Here is a 21046-nt window from a genome sequence, read left to right on the forward strand (position 1 = left end):
TTTTCCATCTCCCTCGACAAACTATTCCTTTAAGCTTAGATCCAGTTTCTTTCCAGTCATGCAACATTAACTGCACTTTAAAAATCAGTAGCTTGATGTTCATTCTCACAAATTAGGCCATTAACGTCATTGGTGTGCCAGCAACAGCATTCACATTTCCATGCCAATGTATCAATGAAAGCTTAAAGAATGAGTTATTATTTCATATTCACCTCAGAAGGTCTTTTTTTAATTAATATTATTATTTTGAAAGAAATCTTTCAGTGATTTGCAGGACAAAGATGTTCTTTAGAGACATATAAGAGTTAAATGCAGTACAAGGCAGAATCAGCATGAACCACAGAAATGACAACACAACAATTAAAATAATTGACCACACTCATCCAACTTATGTTCACTTTAACCAGTGTTTTATTTCTACACAATAAATGACAGCAAAATGAACATGATACTTGTCTTTATGACTCTTCCTTATGAAAATATAGTACACATCAGACATGTTTTGCCATGTACCAGAGCACCAAAAATATTTATAATTGCAACTATGAAAACAGAGAGAAACATCGACTGAAACATAAAAGTCCATTCTGTTGTATATGTGCCTGAAAAAGTGCATACTGTGTAAGAACCAAGGAGCGAGGAGGCCGTCAGAGGCAGTGGTCACGCTGAGTCTGATGGCCTCCTTTACAGTGTTGGTGAAATTCTCTGCAAATGCAAAGGAATAGGGATATGACTCAACAATATTCACTGATCAGCCACAACATTAAAACTGGTTGTGTCAGCATAGTGAAAGTTTCATGCTGCCCATGATTGACAGGTGCAGAAGACACAAAGTACATCACAGCCGGCTGAATACGGAGCTGCATAGCCACGGACTGCTCAGAGGGCTGAGCCGCAACGTTGATACTGGGTTGCTTTACTGTTGTGGCTTATCGGTGTACTGTATGGATTGTGGAGAGAAATGAAAGCTGTTGGCTGGTGCCAGTCCGCACAGACAAAATGAGAAATGCACTTCTCGATGAGTAGCAAAAATTAGTCAAGTTTGGTTATGAGCATCAATTTCATCAGACCCAGAAATGACCAATATGATTTTATTCCTCTTGACAACAAATAAATAATTTATAATTCAATGGATAAATTCATGGTTTAGACAACTGACAACAGTGCGTGTACTAAGCCATTATGAACAAATAAATGCTGACAGCGAGTGGTGTAGTAAAGCATCACAGGTCTGTTTTTTTTTTTTTTCGTTTTTCTTACTTGCAGGTGATACTTTGACACAATGCACAACATATTCACGGTTCATCTCTTTGTATAATAGTTAGAATGAAAATAATCCAAGAGCTACTCCCAAACAGTTAGTACATGGTTTGCAAATACAATCATTATATAATATTATTATTTACATCTTAAAATATATTTGTTGAGCAATCAGGTACGAAACATCGCAGTAATACCACTAGATATCCACGTAATATGCAAATACATTTTTTTTTACTTCCCACTTAGAAAAAGGCATAATTCACCTTTTTTATGTATTGAGGGATTAGGAAACATACATTAGTGGACCATTCTATAACCAGAGGCCTGTGAGAGGTACTTGGTACTCATGTGTTACAATACACAATAAAAATGTCTTACAACAAGATGGCACATCAGTATTTTTCTCCACAATGATCTGAGCAAAAACATTACGGCTTCAGACGCTCTTTCTTTCTGCCATTTTTAGACAAGCAATACAACTACCGGGTGTTAAATTAGAAACAAAGGAGCGACTGTTGGTGGAAAATGTGGAGAGGTATCAAAGCCTGTCATAAAAGAGAGCTCTACAAATCATATGATGTGATAAGCATAGGCTCTAGAAGGAGAACCGTGTTCCTTCAGCCTCACTTCAAAAGGCTCCGTAAGCTGGGCAAACATCCTCTCTCATTTTCACAGGGCCAGCTTGACCCTGGCCACACTGTACAGGCATACCTGACAGTGACAGATGAGGCAGTGTGTCGAGGAGTGGGGAGGTGAAGGCAGGAGGTGGGAGGGAGGGGTGGTGGGAGTCCCGGAGAGGAACGGCTGCCACCCCTAGGAGAAAGTCTGACTCACTGGCCTCGCCTTGTTGCCTCGGCTAGGCCAGCTGACCGCCCCTGGCCCAGGGGCAGCCTCTGTGAGTACACATTTTCACACCTGCACAAATAACTTGGCAGGCCAGGAAAAGCAGCCCACCCATCCCTACCTCTGTTCCTGCACACCTTCTACCTTTCTGCCTTCAAGAAACGCTGCCTTCACCTGACTGTGTACATACTGTAAATTCCTTGTGCCTAAGCTGGTGCTCAAAACATTATTTGCTATATTAAAATGTACTTGACCAATATATACTTGGTTCTCTTTTCACAACTTCTTGTACATATGGCTAATGTTTGCATAAAAAAGGAATAAGAACATAAGAAAAAAAACTTTACATTCTGGTTTTAAAGGGAAAAAGATACACTGTACTCAGTAACATTAAAAAGGGTGAATCCTCATTGAATGCAAGCAGTGTCCATCTACACTTAAAGATCAATGAGTTTTTCTTTTTCTTTTTTTTTCCTTTTTTTAATGGCTGCGGGCCTGAAATGTTCTCTAGATCTGATCAGTGCTTGACAGCAGTGATCACAACAGAGACTGATGAGAGAGAGAAAAATACAGTTTTGACTCACAACCAACAATGTTTTTTTTATGTTTTGTTTATAAGAACAATGTAAAAATAACTTAGATGGACATTAAATATAACTTAAAAAAGTATAACACTCTCAATAAATAGTTCTACTATTTACACCATTGTTATGAGACGCAAAAATGTCACTAAAATACCAAAAATATAGAAGCAGCAAACATTACAGGCATGAGGTACAGCAAGGGATCCTGTGAAAACTACAGTAGAGAGGTGATGTCCTCATCCAATCGTATACTTTCTCCCATCAATAACTTGATAAACTATGGCTTATGGTTACCTTCTCAATGTTAACAATATACGTTTTCAAGTTGACATGTTGTTGTGTATCTTTAACGATGGCCATGTTTTTGTATCCAGATGTTGACTGATGAATAAGAAAAGTAATTATTGAGAAGGATATTTATATGCTAATAAAAGTATGTGTGTGCATAAGCAGGTTATGTTAAGTTATACAATATAGGGAAAGAACTAATGACAGATTTTGGAGTAATCCATTCAAGCGGCTGGAACGGCTTTCCAGTGACCTCGATGGCAGACGAGTACTGCATGTCATTGGCATAGTGTAGGGGTTGCAATACAGCCTCACCCCACTGGTTATAGTTCTACAGTATGTAAAGCAGCAGTATTTAGAGTACTAATATTTCATATAATTCGATAATATTAACATGTCTTTTTTTATATTTTTTTTTAACCAATGCTAGATATTTCATATAAAGTTTTACTGTAAATGTATCTTTGAAGATGCCATAGGCTTTAAAATGTTCCTACAAAGTTTCATGTTTCATAAAAGTTACAAAGTCTTTTAAGACTGAATTTATGAGAATTTCTTAATTTAAGTTTTTTTATAAGCTTTCCCTTCAGCATCTCATGATCTATCCAAAATGTACACCTTTAAGTTAATGATGATATATTTCACAAACATCAGCGCAAAACAAACACACTTACAGTCTAGTTAGACCTTAAATATGTTACAATATAGTGTATTTTTAAACATAATCCATAGGCCTTTACCTTTTTTTTTTCTGATCTGGGAACTGTAAGGATGATGGAAGATGAATATGTGGTTCATAGTGACAATACCTCCCTACTTAATTGATATAATTGAATGTCCAATCAGTTTAGGTTGGTATTTAGGTCAGATAAAAAAAAAACTGCTAACAGGAGAGCTAATAGCAACACAGGGAGTCAAAAGACTGAATATCATACAGTTGGTTACAGATAACCATTCTGACAATAGCAGCTTCTAAACATTTTTTTTGAAAGATATACTTTTTTTCTTCTTACATGGCAACTAAAAAGTGCAGTAACTGAGGTCAATTACACAAACACTGATTAAATATGACATTTTGTAAAAATGAAATACATGAAAATGAAAAAAACAAAAAAACAAAAAACATTTTCAAAGCTCCTGTCAATCGAGAACACATATCATATTATTTACACATTTTTTTCAGATTTTTTTTCTTTGTATTTGGTGGAAAATAATACCTTTTTCACTTTCACTGCATGTTGTGGTATTGTCTTACTTCTTCATTAACAATGGATTTTAAATGACATAAAATTGTTTTTACATTACCACTTGCACACTGTGTTGTTCACAATTGTTCCCCTACTTATGAGAATGGTCTGGAATGCTATAGCAGCCTGTATGAGTCAGAGGAACTGTGCCATTGGCTCAAATGAAATGAAAAGTCATAATCATGCTGATTGTAATTGTGGCTTTGATTGCAGCTAAGTAGTTGCAGCAAAATTTGGACCAATATGCCAAGCAGCCTTCATTATAAAATGTGCATGAGAACGTTTGTATGTGTCTGGAATGAAAAGTAACAAAATACAAAGGTATTGTAGCAGCCGTATAATCTAATGAAGCTAATTGGCGGGGATGCACACCCAAGTTTGCAATACTGGAAAGTGCTGATCACAACCAAGTGCACTTTTTACTGCAGAGACAAACCTCATGGTTAAATAAATTGCTTAAACACCAGACCCAGCAGAGAGTCAGAGGGGCCTGTGATCAAAATATGACTGCAAATGCTGTGTTAACATATACATCCAAATGTCATTTTTACATACAACGTTGTTGCCTGCAGCGCTACAGCTGAGTGTCCAAGCCTACTACTAGGAGGGTAAAGAATGAGAGATATGTGTGGATGCATTCTCGCACGCATATGTCACATACGGTCTCCGTCGACCTATACTCGTTTTCACTAAGAGCCATGGGCTTTATGTAGCCGTCGATTCCTGTGCTCTTGTGTGACTGTGCCGTGCAGTTCTGTGCGATCGAAAAAGCCACAGACTCCCGACTACATTCTGAACAGGGCTGGGGTCATTTTATTTTCAGTTTAAACATTCTAAATCAGTGCTTGAGGTAACAAAGTTCTTATCAAGCGTCATATGGGAGGAGTTCAAGCTGAAACTAAAATCACCCCAACCCAAAGTGAGGTGTTATCGATGACATTCTTTAAGTCGTGGTCAATGTATGTAATGTTTTTTCTTGGGAAGATGGGTTAAATAGGAATAACAAGTGAGGTTCTGGGTTTTTCTTTAAAGTTCTTAGTGCATTTCATATGTGGTGTCAACATGGATTTTGTATAATGTGAACTGAAAGTATTACAGTATGTAATAACATGCAAGTGTGATTAAATGGTGTTAAGAGGTACTGTAAGCAGCAAGGCAGACAAAGCTGTCTAACCCTTTCAGGTATTATGAGGGAAGATTGCAAGTAGCAGCAAACACAGTAGCAGAAGCCATGCTAAACATGTTTTAATTATGCATTCAGGACTTCACACTAAGTCTAAAATCGACTTGGGATGTTTTGTCTGTGGTCAGTCACTAATTAGTTGACATTTTTCCTGTGTGTTTGTGTTTGTAATTTGGCTTTTGTAATAAATCTGTGGCTTGAAACTTAACATTATGGCTGTCTCACTACCTACCAGGCTGGGAATAACTTCTATAGCCTCTGATGTGCCTGTCAAGAAGCACATAGAGATACAGAATGTCTGACAAGTTTGAATCCAGGGATGGCATAGGAACAAACTTTTCAGCCCCTTCAAAAAGGCTTATCATTCCTTCAAAGTGTCTGAGGATTATTTTTTTTAAACATTTGCTTTGATTTCCTTCATATTTGCAAAAACACAGACTCGACATCAACACAATTCCCAGCTTGCACATTTTGATTTACCTTTGATTCAATCATGTGACTGTAGCACAAGGTCACTAAAACAGACACTGAAGCCCACACAAAACTGAACAAAAGGCATGCTACCTAGGCTTGGTTATGTTTTTGTTTTCTTTTTGTTTCTCATTCTTAAAAAAAAAAAAGTCTGTTTCCTTTTTTTTAACTCCTTCCTATATGTTGTTTTTTCCTATTAATGGTATAGCAGTGTTACTTTCCTTATAGCTGAGGAATGAAGCTTTCTGTGGCGTCTCATTAGTCCCATCCTCTTTTCGAGATCTTTCTTGTGATGTGGAAGCATTTCAGCTGTTTGGGGTTGCAGTATAGATGGAGAGGTATGCCTGTTAAGCAGCATGTGCAGGAAATTGGAGGCCGAGAGGAGGATGAAGGAGGGGTCTGCCTCGGCCTCTCTGGCTGTGTTGTGTTGGAGCAAGGTTCCTGGGATGTTGTCCAGCGGTCCCTGATCAGGTTGGTCACCCCAGGGAATGCACATGTTCATCCTTTCTGTTCTCAATAGCATTGGGATCTCGACAGGAGCACTCATCCCGTATGTCACAGGACATGGGGAATGGAATCACCTGGGTGAGAGAGACAAAATCAAAAACAGAGGTCACAGTTGGTAAAGGTGGAGCTGATTTGAACCACTCTATATGGTTATAGGTAGTTAACCACTGATAATACATCAGTATCTTAGTATTTTTTTATTTAAAAAAAAACCTAATATGTCTATATTTTTATATTAAAACCACTAGGTGGTATTAAAGTTGTGGCTGCTTTGTGAAAGTAAAATATAACACCCTGAGATGTGTACAGTCCATTAGATAAACTGCCCTGTGTATTACAACAATGTGACCAAAATGAAATGAGAAATACTAAGTTGTTCTTTCTTTCTTTCCAGTGAACATGCACGTCACATAGCTTTCCCCATCTCTCTCACTCTGATGCACTCATAAACATGAGCTCGCTCACACACCTTTTTCTCGTCATGGCAGATGTAGAACAGACCTCACAAATATTAAGCAGGTTTGAAAATAAATTGGTGTGGTTCTCATTAAGTCATGTCTCATTTTGTATTTGGTACACAAACTCTGAACAAAGTGTACCAAAACTTGTTGCTAGACCGTTATGAGTTTAAATGGAAATCCCATTAGGGTTTTGGTGGATTTGGTGTTCAAAGAAGAGCCATAATATATCGCAATCTAGGAATGAATGCATTCACTGCTAGCCTGATGTGAAAGTGAAAATAGAACCGTAAGCTCAGTAGCTATTGCCTCTGGTGTTTGACGTCACCAGATAACGTTGGCAATGCGTCACCAGCACCAGCTGCAGCCTTGTCTGCTCATTTCTTGGGGGCCTGCTTCAGCTGTTTGGGTACACAAAATGTGTCCCCCTTCTCCAGGCCAAACAAGGACCACATGTGGTCCAAAGTCATGGGAGGCGGGCAGCAGAACGAGAGCATGTCAGCATTTGTGTCCTGGTATATTATCAGATGAATCTGTGGGTTCCTGCAGCTGGGGTCACTTTTTCGTATTAGGCCTAAGTGATTATGCGTTTTTTTTAGCACAAGGATCTCAGTACAATGCAACAGCAATGTTGCCCAATGTAGCTAACACAGACACTTAGTTGATAGGGCCAAAGACAGCTATTAATTATTAGTGAAAGCTTCCCTGAAACGGAAAGTGTTGTTTCCAGTGGAGGGTCATGGCACTATTATCAGAATATTGAGTAGCTGCTGTATGATTAGCCAGACTACTACTGTAATGTCATCAAACAAAGTGCATCATGATCAAACACTATCACAGAGGGTTAATCGGGTAATTACAGAATACATTAGACTGATAAAGAAATGAGAATTTCCCATCTCCTAAAAGACACATTCATAACAATAGTGTGCATTGCGCAACGTCAACTCAAAGTTTAGGACTTTGAGCACATCTCATTTCCTAAGTGGCTAAATGTGAAAATCCAGTAATCTTGTTATGGTAGATTTAATAGAAACCTCATTGTGAGTTGTGACACTTTGCCTGAAATAATGGACTTTTTCAAACATTTCCAAAAATGCAGATCTGTTTAAACAGTTTTTTTTTAATAATCACATCTCTTTGTACCTAAAAAGTAACAAAAAAATCTGAAGTCTTGGAGTATTAGAAAGTGATGAGAAACAACATGTAATATGAGTATGAAACACAATGTCTCTACACTAAAGTCTACTGTGGTATAGTTTGCGAGGGTTGTGGATTTGTAGATAGTGGTCTTAGAGACATGACATGGGGGAGCACTAGTCACTGACGAGCAGTGACGCAGGCACCCCTTTGAAATGGGGTATAAAATAAGGCGTTTGTGTGTGTGAGGGTGTTCCTAATGTGAGAGCCAGGTGGGCAGAGAGAAAATGAGGCCTACATGTGACGACTTTACAAGCCCAGGGCCGGACACACTTCAAAAACAGCTGTCAACCGTGTGAGGAGTGTTTCCCCTGTGGCATTTTTAAGCCAGGAACACGGGGCTCCTTTATCCCACCTGATGCTTTCATGGTTTAATTACACTATCTATCAGTTTCACACTTGTCACATTTAAATTGTCTTCTTAACTTAATCTTGTTTTTCTAACCCACGCTTTTACATCACACTTTCCCAGTATGCTTTTCCTCCGTTTATCTCTCTATCTAAAGAATGATGGTGGGTGGCAAATTTGACCTGCTTTCCTTTGACCTTGACCTCCAGGGTGTCTGGGCGAACTGCCACATCTGGCCCTGACTTGAGGTTCTTTCAGGGTGGCTGGGAAAAAGGACTGTCTGGCCTTGTGGGCCTGGGGGCCCTCATGGTGCCCTGTGTCCCAGGGCTAAAAGAGGGATGGGGGAGAACACCCACTAACAGCAACATGAAAGCCCTCCTGAAGAACGCAGACCTTGTCAAAGCTCTATCCTTCAATCTCAGGAACAGGTCAAAATAACACTAAGTTCCTTTCTACATTTCTGTGGGTGCACTATGTGCATGTCAGCCAGTGCTCAAAGGAAAGAAGGTGTTGTAAGGGGGCACTGATCTGGAGGAAAGGGAATTGGCATAACACACTATTCATTAGCAAGTATCGGATGCTGTTAGAGCAACACAGTGCATCTTTTTATTCTAAGTGTGTTTTGGAATATAACAAAAAATATGTATAGACATCAAAAATACATCTTTCTAGAATCTACATTACTTAAGAAGCAAACAACAATGTTCTGCACATACATAATCTGCTTAAAGCTGAGCTTGCGTAACTCACTTTTACTGACAGATGGCCTTGTAACAAATCAATTGACAAATCGACAAATATCAGTTGATTCCACAACGCTTCCACATGGGGGTTTTGAGAGTACTCTTGATGGCCAATGTGGGCGTTTGCACCTATCTGTGCCTGAGGACCTTCCTCCCATTTAAGTGCCCAGCTGATTCTTGGCAGTGAGAAGAAAAGTTACTGTAGGTTCTGTTGAATCAATTGAATCTGTTGATAGCATGAGTTTTTGGCACACAGTTACATAAATGTTTGATGTCAAACATGTTAAGTCAAAACACAAGGGCTCCTCAAATGTCAGAAAGAACTAATGTTGCTCTCTGCTAATCAGCATCCACAATCTACTGTATGTATAGCTATGCATCTGTAACAGCTCCAAAACTGCAGTCTGTTAGAAATATGAAGGTGTAGATTTTGTAGAAGTGAGACAAGTAATGACATTTCTAAAGGAAGAAAAACGGTTTGTCTTTGTGAGTCACACAACACAGACGGAGAGCTTAGTGGTCAGTGGTGGCTATCATGGATCATCAGCTTAGACACAAACATCAATTGCGCCACATAGCAAGTCACATATCGAGCATACTTGTGCCAGACTAAAAGCTGTAAACATGGGTGAGGGGCTGGGAGAGATCTCAGTATTTACCCAAGACCTCGTGACCAGTGCAGAAAAACATTTAGAATTCGTTGTTTTAAAAAGGCCATGCTCTATACCTATAACTATATAATCGGTACCCTCTGCATACTTCTATAAGAAAGGAATTCCTTCCAAACTCAGGGGGGGGGGGGGGAGACTTACAAAGAAAAAAGGTCTTGTGCAGGCAACCCTCAAAAAAGCATACTCCATACTCATGCCTCCTCTCCTCCCTGCTTCTCCAAATCCAGCCAACAGCTTGCAACTATTAAGGGGAGATCCTGTGGTGACCTTACGTGCAGCCAGTCCTTGCACCTTCAAAGCTCCCAGGGAGGAATAATACACAGCAAGTTATCCAGAACTCCTTAGTACACAAACTTCTACCAAAATAAAAGATGAGAGCAGCATTTGCAAGAAATGGGAATAAAAGTAAAGGAGCAGCTTTGAGTGTCGCTGCTTTTTACTATGCAGTTTTTTTTTTCTTCTTCCCCAGTTACTGTATTCAGCTTTAGTCAGGATGAAATTGAGCTGACAGGAGAAACAGGAGAAAGAAGTAGAAGGAAATCTTTAATAGCCCATTTAGGCTTGTTTAGGAAGAGATGGAATTACTAAATTGTTAAATAAGGAAGAAATGTTATTAAATTCCAAAATTTCAAATTGTTCATATTGAACAATTGAATTATATTGTATTGATGTTGGGAAACAACATTTAAAAAAAATATGAAATTCCTATAAAAACGTAATATAATAATCTTGTGCTAGATGTTGGCAGGCAGATGTTTTCCTTATTCTTTCAGCAGACTGAAGCCAATAGTGGTCGCAACATTTGGCTTTGGGTCACACAAAAGTGAGACAGGGGATGGCTTTTTTTTAACCTATGAACTCTTTGGACAGTCTAAACGCACGGAAATATAACGTCTAATGATGACAGAATGTGAAAGTCTGTTGGTAAATTTAATTTCTGTTGTTTTCACTTTGCCTCATCACCAAAGATCAACTGGAAATAGTAGACATAAAAAGGTTTGACAGTACAACAAAAGGTCTGTGTGTGGTTGTATAAAGGGGGGGGGGGTCATGCAACTGTCATCATTAGCTGTGTCACAACACACTGGGGACCACAACACTGAGTCACTGAGTCACAGGCTCAAGTGGTGGCTCATGTGTCTGTTTACGCTCAGCATATGTTTTACTTGCATGCGTGAGAGAGTGACTGTGAGAGGGAGACGTAAAGAATGTGAATGAATGTCAGTGTGAATGAGGAAAGGACTGAGTGATGCTGAGAAAGTGAATGACTGTTTCTGAGTGTAGGGGAGAGGGGAGGTTTAGATGGGTGGGGTACACACATATGTTGTTATGACGTCCAAAGTCGCCATAACAACTGCAGCTAAATCTGTGTGAATATTTGTAGAAATGCATATATTTATGAACATCAGTGAACAGCTATTTGAACATATATAGTTATATAGAGATTTGTTAATTAGCCTTTGTCTGGGGTGATTTTGTAACCTGGATTAAATAACATTAGATGCACTAATACAGTATTTGCATTAACAGGACTATATGGGGATATGCTCAGAATAAACTACATGCTCATTGTAATGTAGGACAAAGTTTCCAGCTGCATGGCCTGTAATCTGTAAACATTTTTTATTTTGTTTTTAAAGGTTTTATGAAACTTTGTCCTCAGTCACCTGCCACACATGTATTTGGTTCGTATAAAATCAGAATCAGGTGCAAAATGCCCTGTTTGAGTTTTGAGTGACTATGAGGATAAGCTTTGCCCAAGAGGAATAAACACGTAAGTCCAAATCAGATGTAAATGCAACTGTCAAATAAACACATAAAACGTACAAATAAATTGACCATCTAGATGTCAGGAAGGTTGTCAGTCATGTTATTTTGAGTTCGATGCAAATAAGCTGTATTTATATTAGCCAAAGCATTAACCAACATGTGTATTCAAGCAAGCAGCATCAATTAGGAAATGGGCGAGCAATCAAAAGGGATTATATCAAACATCTGGTTTCCCTCAGTTCCCGTATCAATTTCGCATATCAGGTTCATTCCTTAGAGTTTCCTTTTTGCTGTTCACAGTAAGCCCCCCTCCCCCCCTGACTCCTGGCAGCTGATAAATCACATTATGATTTGGTTATTGCAGAGTAATTTTTTGTATCTTTTCAAATAGTTTCCAGGGGACCTGCTAGTGGAAAACACCAGCCAGACTGTTTTCTCCAAATAATTCCACAGCAAAATCCCTTCAAGAGAAATTAGATAAGCAGTCTGGAGTTCTTGAGCACAGGTGATCCACTTACTGTATCATACTGTAGCTGTCCACTAAATATAACAATGTTTCAATAATTGGAATGGAGCTGCAGATCACCCAATCCATCCTTTCTGGTGTGACAGAAGTTTGTAACCGAGCATTCACTGGGTAATTTGATCCTCCATTTTCTTATCGTTATTATTATTTCAGTGAACTGGTAACACCTGTTTTACAGACACTACTATTGGCCATTGGCATGTAGCATCCTTGGCTTGAAAATGCTACAGCACCTGGGCTAGATTAAAGTCGAACTACATTCACATTTAGTCATTCTTTTTGTAGTCAAAAACAATGTCAGTGGTATTGTAAATTCATCATTAACATTTTATGTTATAAAAAAAGCACAAAAAGGTTCTTTGGATGAAAATCTTTTTTTTTTTTTTGCTTTTCCTGAGGAGTGTGTCCATGTTTGATAGACAGCAGGTGGCAGGCTGAGCTCTGGCATGGGACGAAAGTCAAGATAAACTTTCACTTTAGCTTACAAGAAATGGACAGGCAGTGTTTTATTATCAATGTTACAATAAGCACCACACCAGCCTCTAATGGACCAAGTTGATGTTGGCAGATGTTTTCATGCTATTTCATGTTCTGCAGTTACCCACCTAAATAGCTATCTGGCCTGCAAACCGATGAGAGCACTACACTTTTCCAAGTTTGAATGTTTGTTTGGTTGCTCGTTTAAGAGAGACAGAGAGTAAAAAGGAGGGAGAGGAGCAATATGTCAAAACCATCACAAGCATTTCATTCATTTTTAAATGTATATTAAAATAACATCCTTAGTTGACATCATAGTAGGATGTTGAGGCCATGTCTTCCGTTGATGTACAACATGACAATTCTTAACGACACAACACCCTAAGCCTGTTCTCCTCTCACCCAGTTCGACCTCCTGTAGCTCCAGTAATTCAGTGGAGTCTATCCTCCCATTGGGGTCTGTCAGTAAAAGTGAGTTATGCAAGTTCTGGCTGAGGCCCTGAACTGGATCGGGGCCAGCAGATGTAGAGATGAGATAGCGTCAATCAACAGCAGCGAAACCATTTCAGGAGTGAGGTCACTTCCCAGCTGGCTGTTCACCAGCTTTCCTGCTGCTGGATACAATACCTTACATCTGATGCTACAGTAAAAATAAGACACACAAAGAAATCATAGACCTCTTTACTGTGGGTTACGCAGGCTCACAGTCTGGTAGCACACTGAAATCAAACACATAAAGAGTACTGAATTATTTTGTCCTCCAAAAGATTTGTCAGAGTTCCAGTAACTTTTATTAAGTCTTCCCATCCCTATTCAGCCCCATCTGCAAGCGGGCACCTGTGGGTCAGAAGGTTAAAGGGGTCCACTATCCCAGGATCAGTGGTTCAATATCTGGCTCTTAACGCCACTTCGGATAAAAGCCAAATTACAAAAATTTAAATGTGCATATAAATCTCACTGTAGTCATAAAGGGGCTACGTAGGAGCCCCAACCAAGTAATGAATTACTACACACATATGTTTGTGTTATACAGTATAATCATACAGGACTGAAGATACTGTCCACCAAAAAAAAAAAAATATATATATATATATATGTATGTATGTATGTATATATATATCCACATATATATCTGTCCTGCACTACAGTATTCTGTATGTAACTCTGTAGTAGAAAACCTGCTGATGCACTGCTTCTTGCTGATACTCGCACATTTAAAATGTATGCGGTCTGAAAATCAAGACACATATCAGAGCTCAGTGTTATTAGCTTGAGCATCTACTGCTTAAATTAAATTAGGTGCAAGCGACAGCTAAAAATAACCACGGACACTTTTATAGACATCTACATCAAATGCATAGATTACAAATGCCCCCTCCTTCCTTGGACCCACACAAAATAGCCATGGCCACCTCATGGTCACCCCATTTATAAACGTCTAGAATTGCTACTGCTTCAGACCCTCCCACAGCATTTCTTTAAGATTAAAGTAAAGATTTTTACTTCAAAAACTTTCTCCTGCTTTAACCATTCTTTGATAGAATGACTTGTGTCTCGCTGCATGATCCACTTTCTGTTGAGTAGAATTTATGGCATATAACATTTGGTCATTGCAAAACATAATTCTTCTCATTCAAGCTAAAATGGGTTTTGGTTTCTTCTTTCCAAAGAACATTCTACTAATCGTAAACTGAAGACAACAATGTTCTTTTTAGAGAGTAGAGAATTTCCTCCTTGCAGCTCTGCCATGCAAACCATAGTTGTTATAGTAGGGTCAGGAACACTGATATTTGCCGCTACAAGAAAGACCTTCACCTCCCTTCACATTACCCTAGAGTCGGTCGCAACTCCCAGGCAGAGTTTTACATACATTTGCCACACACAATATAATAAAATTTCAATTATTTAATACACTGCCTAAATGAAGAAGTGTAACATTTTTGTGTCATTTGGTTATATGGGTTACCTTTATCTACTTTTCTGGACTTACAATGTTTAAGGTCACAGAAAGACAAACAATCCTATAATGTTCACATACTTTCAAGCACCGCTGTATGCCCTGTTCCCCAAATAGGAAATGAAGAATTTCTCCTGTCAGACACACTAACAGAGCCAGTGAGACCTACAGACTGCAATATAAATCTAGCCAGATATACAGATGGATATGCCAGGTGGATTACTGAAGTCCCTCTCCAGATTCACAGAAAAAAGCTGGGCCAGCGAAGCAGATGCTGCAGCACAGAAGCTACAATACAACTTGAATCAGATCTCTTGCCAGCAGCTGGATGGAATGAGCCCGACAAAGCACATCCCCGAATTAAAAGAGTTATTACCACATATGCATTACATTTTGCTTACTGCTAAAATAAGGTTTATTAATCAGAAGAGCAGCAAGTAAATAATATACTGGGTTCAAATAGTGATGACCTACACTCTTTAATAAATAAGTTTGAATAAAACTACCACCTGTATTCCAGGTTAGAGATAGAGGTGCACAAAGACAAATATAGACGTTTTACCTATTAGAATCCAAACATCACAGCAAAGCAAACACTACTGATGGAGCCTGAGAACTCCCACTCTGGATGTGGAATCAACAATCTGTCTACAAGTGATATAAGGTTGGACGTGAAACAAAAGAACAAAGAATCTGTTTATAGATGTTCCAAGACGTAGAACAGTCTTCAACAGTATATTCTGGTCTTATTTATGTAGGTAGAAATTTTTATTTATAAATGTCAAAGCATGATAAAGCCGACATGCAACACCTAGTGGGTGCATGGCAGTGAGAAAGTAAAGGAGTCCAAACTGATAAGGCACAGGGAAAAGGACCAACACTCACATGTGGGTAGTTGGGTTTATTCCTAAGCTGTGTTTGACTCCAAAGTTGGGTAGCAAACACTGACTGTTGATCAGCATGTCCAACACCAAATGTGATGCCATCTCTTTCTCTGAGAGGTACAAGTGTCTTACAAACCTTCTTCGTCTTGACAGTGGATTGGCAGCAGTCTCCTCCATCATAGTTACAGAAGGCTCTGTTGTTGACCGCATCACAGTAGTTGTCTCCCATGAATGGCTATGCAGAGAGCATGAGAGAAAGTGTATCAATTAGAAAAAAAACAAAACACTGAGCCAGGAAATTGAAACTTTTTCTTTGTATTTTGCAACTAGTTGACAATAGGTTGAAGGGAACTGAAAAGCCTACAGTTTTAATGGTTGTTTCCTCGTGAGCATTTAAGAACCTTTTAGAGCTCTCTGGATAAATGTACTTGTGAAGTTAATACATTTATTTCATCTTTCAATGTGCCTGTTTCAGCCTTTAGTGGGCCAGACCCATAAATCAAACACCATATTTGCTGCACAAAAGTCTAATAAAGTGATTTATTGAGTTGATCCCACTCTCCCCACTTGGGTTACCAACCAGTTTATCCAGTAGTATAAACTGAGTAGATATTAGTCTTCCAAGAGGTGGAATTAAATGAATTTTCAATGTTGAATTTGCCTGTAATTGGATCATTTTTGAAAGGAAAGGCACCTTTACCAAGAGATCACATGATCATTCACGTTCAGGTTGTGGAAGAAGTAATAAATCCAAAATTACCTCAAACAATCCATTTCAGTCAGCGATATAAATTAATATGAAAATAGATACCTAGATAGCAACAGCTTTTTAACAGGTTTACTAGTACAAAAGTACTAAAATTACTGCTCACAACCACCTGTGCAGGTGGTAGTCCTCTGGATCTACATTTGGAAAATCTATCTATATTCTGACAACACATCAGCGGGATGGATGGCAGCTGCTGCACTGCAACACACTGGCCACAGTGAAAAAAAACTTTATACTCAATATTTCAAGGGAAGTGGAAGTAATAAAGTATTTACGTCTTGTTTGATAAATGAGACTATTACTTCACAAATACAAAAATTCAGGTTGAGCCCTTACCTCACACCCCTTGATGCAGTGAAGCAATTCTGGGTGTGGATACCACTTCAGTCCCATTGTACAGACTATTCTCTGTAAAGTAAGAAAAAAAAGTTGAGATGAGATGAGAATTAAACACCAGTGTTTTCAGTGGTTTGATGCATATATTATATTACCATTATGCACAGCATATGACCAACCTTGTTAAGAAGTTTTATTTTGACAAGATATTATTTGATAAAAATAGATTTGTTTAGATCTAAGCAATACCCCAACGAGGGCAAAGAGTTGAGACCAAGTTAGACAAAGACAGGTGAAGATGTGTTTTCAAATATGCTTGCAGAATGTGTGGAATCCCATCCTGTTCTCCCACTGGGCTTTTGGCTGAAATGCAACAGAAAACATTTGCGCTCAGGGGGGATTGATCAGCACTGTTTTTCATGTAGAATGTCAACCTGAAAGTGCAAGTACATTCGTGTAGGCACCGTACTGTATGTACACATGACTCGTGTGCCTGTGTTGTGTTACAGTGTGTAGGTGTAGTTGTATACATGACTCAACTTGAGCTAACAAGCAAAAGATGGTATTGTTTACACCCTAAGCGTGTCTCCAGACTTCGATAGTAGTGTGCATGATCAAAAGTGCCATCTACAGCAGAGTTGGCTGACCTCAGATGGTCTATTTTTTAGGCCCTCTGTTTCCCAATATCTCCCAAAGTTGATGCGCTTTTCTTGTGTTGCTGCAAAGTAAGGTATTTTTCGTTTCAGTGCTGTCAGCAAATCAATGCAAAAAAGAAACATGAGGGGGGGTTGAAGGTGGAGAGAAAGAACAACATAGCATCTGAGGACAACTGAGAGAGGTGGGAGTAGCAGTTCTACTACGGTGATGTAGTACTCCATAACAAAATGCAAGCACATCTGTCTGATGGAGCTATGATGAACATTCCATGACTTCAGATTGATATGACTTAAGATTAAGGACATTATTTTGCCTTGGGTGCAAAACTTTTTGCAACTACTATACTTTTGATTTCTCTCTCCTTTGTTCCGCTATGATCATGTCATCCAGAAGCCCTTTCTCCTTTCATTTTCTCTCTCTCTCACTCTCTTTTCCTCTCTCAGCAAGGCCGTAAATCATGATAATCCATGATCGTGGCCTGGCCTCACCCCTCACTACGTATGGGATCCTCACCTTCTGATGCCTCCCCGGGGCACTGATACCACACAAAAATAGATCCCTATCTCAGCGCCACCACAGATGAGGTCATGTCATATAGAAAATGACTAATTCCAAACCAAGGCTATTGGGGTAATTTTGCTGATAAAGAGGGAGGAGGTTGCTGGGGGCGCTGAATTGTTAGATGTAGAGGGACGGGAAAAAGAAGAAGAGGAGGTAGAGGTGGGGCGGCAGTAGAGAATTCTAAGTGGGTCACACCAAGTACCGGAATACAACTAGTTTAAAGGCAATACATCAAAATCACTTATTAGAGTGGGCAACATTAACCTCCAACTCAGCAAAGTAGAACTAGAAAGTGCATTTGAGGACACATTCTCTTTTGCATTGTTTATGAGCAATCCCTTCCTAAAGATGAGTGTGTATGTAAGTAATATCTTCTACAACACCCCTATCGTTATTTCACCTGTTAGCCATCGCCGTGATTATGTAGTTTTTCTTTTTTCCACCATAACAGCTTACTGTCATTTTTTCCTAATATAATTTTGGTGGCAGCACTCTGCATTGTCTGTATCTAATATCTCAGCTGTATACGTTTGTTCCTTTAAGCCCTTCAGCATTCACTGCAGTTTATATCACATCAAGTTTTGTACTGCTAGAACTAAATAAGCAACACTGTCAAGATGGATCAGATCAAAATAAATGTGAATTTAACATCCAAAACATTTTTAATGCAAGACACATTTCTGTCTGTTCATCATTGGCATTTGCAAATGCACGCTATTGGAAAAGGTGTTGCATCCATGTGTGTTTTTCATACAAAAGCTCTGGTGTCTATTGTTTGGCAGGTAGTGGTAAAAGACAAAAAACTAAAAACCTGCTAAAGGGGACACTACCTGCTGTAAAGTCAACTTTCTGCAACATCCTAGCTGGGGTGCATCATGTCTCAAACACTCACCCCGTCACCCTTACTTCTCTTATTTCTCTTATGCTATCCACTGCCCCTGACTGCATAGCCTCAAGTCTCAAATTGCCACTGAGCACAAATCATATCAATTACAGAAATCCATGAAAAACAGATCATTTCATGTCCATGTGGCCTAACCAGCCTCTCTCTCCCAACAACCACTGCAAAAAAAGCTGCTGACTTAGTGTGACTCTGAAACAACAACAAAAGGAGTTGTAGGAAAAAAAATACAGTCAGAAACACAATGTGTTCTTTTACTCGGCCGTGGTTTCTCTTTTGTTTCTCCAGTTACAAAACTTGATGTTATTTAGTAAGATCCTCCTCTGGCCCCACAGCTAAAAGGTTCAAACACTTAAACACTTAAAATAAGCTGCACACCATGACATTACTTAAGTTAAATGTGGAGAGTAAAATTAGAAGATTAGGTGTAGTCAAGTAATCTTTAAATACTACACACACACACACACACACACACACACACACCACATTCCCACCCCCACCAATTTATCCCACCCACAAGCTTCATAAAATTCCCAAATGACACCATGCCTGTGTGAGCAGCACCCCTATGGGGACAAGGTGTACAACTCTGTGTTTAATGACCTCCCCCACCATAACCTCTGCCCTCTTTGTTTTGCTGTCTGCCAGTTTAAGCAAACAGTACTTACTCAGTATAGTCAGTAGCTGGGAGGTATAATGAGATCATTAACTAATGAACATCATAAGTTTATTTCAGAAAATTACAGTGATTACTGATGACTTGTCATTTGATAAGGTTTTACGACTTGGCTGGAGTGGTGGGGAGGGGCCTGCACTTCACAAGAATTCAGCTGAGCATGTTTTGATTTAACACAGTTAATCATTTATTACATGTTACAAATGGCACAATTACTTCTTAACACTTAAATCCCAAAGATTTTGTGGATCTTATTAGTTCTGAAGGAGGTAGTTAAAATGTGACATTGAGGAGAGAGAGGTAAGAATGGCAGCAGCATGTTTTTACACTTCCAATCAAAAATAGAGTAAAAATGCTTCTGAGACAAACATTTGCATGGCACTGGGTATAAAAGCTAGGAACACACTAATGTTTTGCACTGTGGCTCATAGAACCAGGTTGTAGACACCATACGTGAAATTCCTTACAGGAGAGTTGTGGATCACAGAAGTTTGTCAAGTGCGTCTGTCAGAACTCTGAGTCAGACACGAACGAACGTATAAACTTACCTCAACCTTGTGCGGGTTCCTCCAGTGCTCTTTGAGCACACTTTCAGCTGTCATGTTGCTAGGGAGGATCACCACAGCGTTGTTACTCTCTCTGCACGTCAGCTCACACTCCTCACCTGTGTGTGTGTGTGCGTGTGTGTGTGTGCGTGTATGTGCGTGTGTGTGTGTGTGTGTGTGTGTGTGTGTGCAAAAGAGAAGAGAAATGGAAAACAAAAACAATAAAAGTGTGCACAAACCCCACATCAAAGAGTTTCCAAATGACATAATTTTTACCCCTTTCTCCAACCTTCACTTTCAAATTCCCAGTTGTGATATTGTGTGATACTTAAAGTGCTAGGTTACATAACTGTGGTTTAGACTTTTTGTTGCCTCCCATTAAGAACAAATTCAAATAAATGTAAACAGCACAAACTGAAAAGGGTGAGTAATGAGAAATGAGTAATGTGAACAACAATGAATAAAAGCACATTCAACAACAGCTGTGAGTCGTCCAAACAACAAAAAGGTGAAAAACAGTAAGAAAACTGAATTTTTATTATATAACAGGGAATTTGTGCATACAGACCTATTCCGTGTCCTCGCTTGCATGAGTACTGTAGGCTATAATGGAGGTTTTGAGGTAAAGAACACTGGCCTTTGCTGTGTGGGCACAGGCGGAACGATCCTGTCCAGTTTCCATCTTTTCTACAGCGGATCACATTGGACCCTACGCCCTGAAAAAAACACATACATCGACAGACAAACAATTACACACACACTTTGACACACAAACACTAGCAGACCATGGACATTAAGATGGCATCCCATTGCAACGGGGGAAATACAATCCAATTTTTATCAGGCATCCAACCCACAATGCCTGAGAGGCAGAACAGATTAAAAGGTGTATGCATTTCAAAAGTCTGTGGCAGCAGGACTATTCTGGAAATCAATAGCAATCTAATTAGCATGGCGTCAAATTGAGTAGGGCTAAGGGAGACAGGGAGAGAATCAGGCACAGAAAGCCATGCGTCCAGACAGTGAGAGTAGTGTAAGAATAATCAAATGAATGATGGCGAATGTAACTATCACTATAACAAATAACAATAAACATTAATAAAACATTAATATTACTGCACTTAATTGATTTTCATCATTTTGATTGTCTTGTGCAATAATTATGTGCCATTACACTATA

At 39.1% G+C, this 21046-nt stretch overlaps 1 protein-coding gene across 2 annotated transcripts in view; it reads right to left on the bottom strand.

Annotated features, from left to right (window-relative positions):
- Positions 1-394: 394 nt before the first annotated feature.
- pappaa (pregnancy-associated plasma protein A, pappalysin 1a) overlaps positions 395-21046 on the bottom strand; it is an 82641-nt gene continuing 61989 nt past the window's right edge. For both annotated transcript variants that reach the window (XM_067484585.1, XM_067484584.1), the window contains exons 18-22: positions 20435-20582; positions 19870-19985; positions 16527-16598; positions 15558-15656; positions 395-6460 (exon numbers count right to left, since the gene is read on the bottom strand). In XM_067484585.1, coding sequence (XP_067340686.1) covers positions 6356-6460; positions 15558-15656; positions 16527-16598; positions 19870-19985; positions 20435-20582 — 540 coding nt within the window. In that variant the 3' untranslated portion in view covers positions 395-6355. The remainder of the gene's footprint in view (positions 6461-15557; positions 15657-16526; positions 16599-19869; positions 19986-20434; positions 20583-21046) is intronic.

The sequence above is a fragment of the Channa argus genome, chromosome 18 (assembly GCF_033026475.1).
Source record: "Channa argus isolate prfri chromosome 18, Channa argus male v1.0, whole genome shotgun sequence".
In the NCBI taxonomy this organism is placed as follows: domain Eukaryota; kingdom Metazoa; phylum Chordata; class Actinopteri; order Anabantiformes; family Channidae; genus Channa; species Channa argus.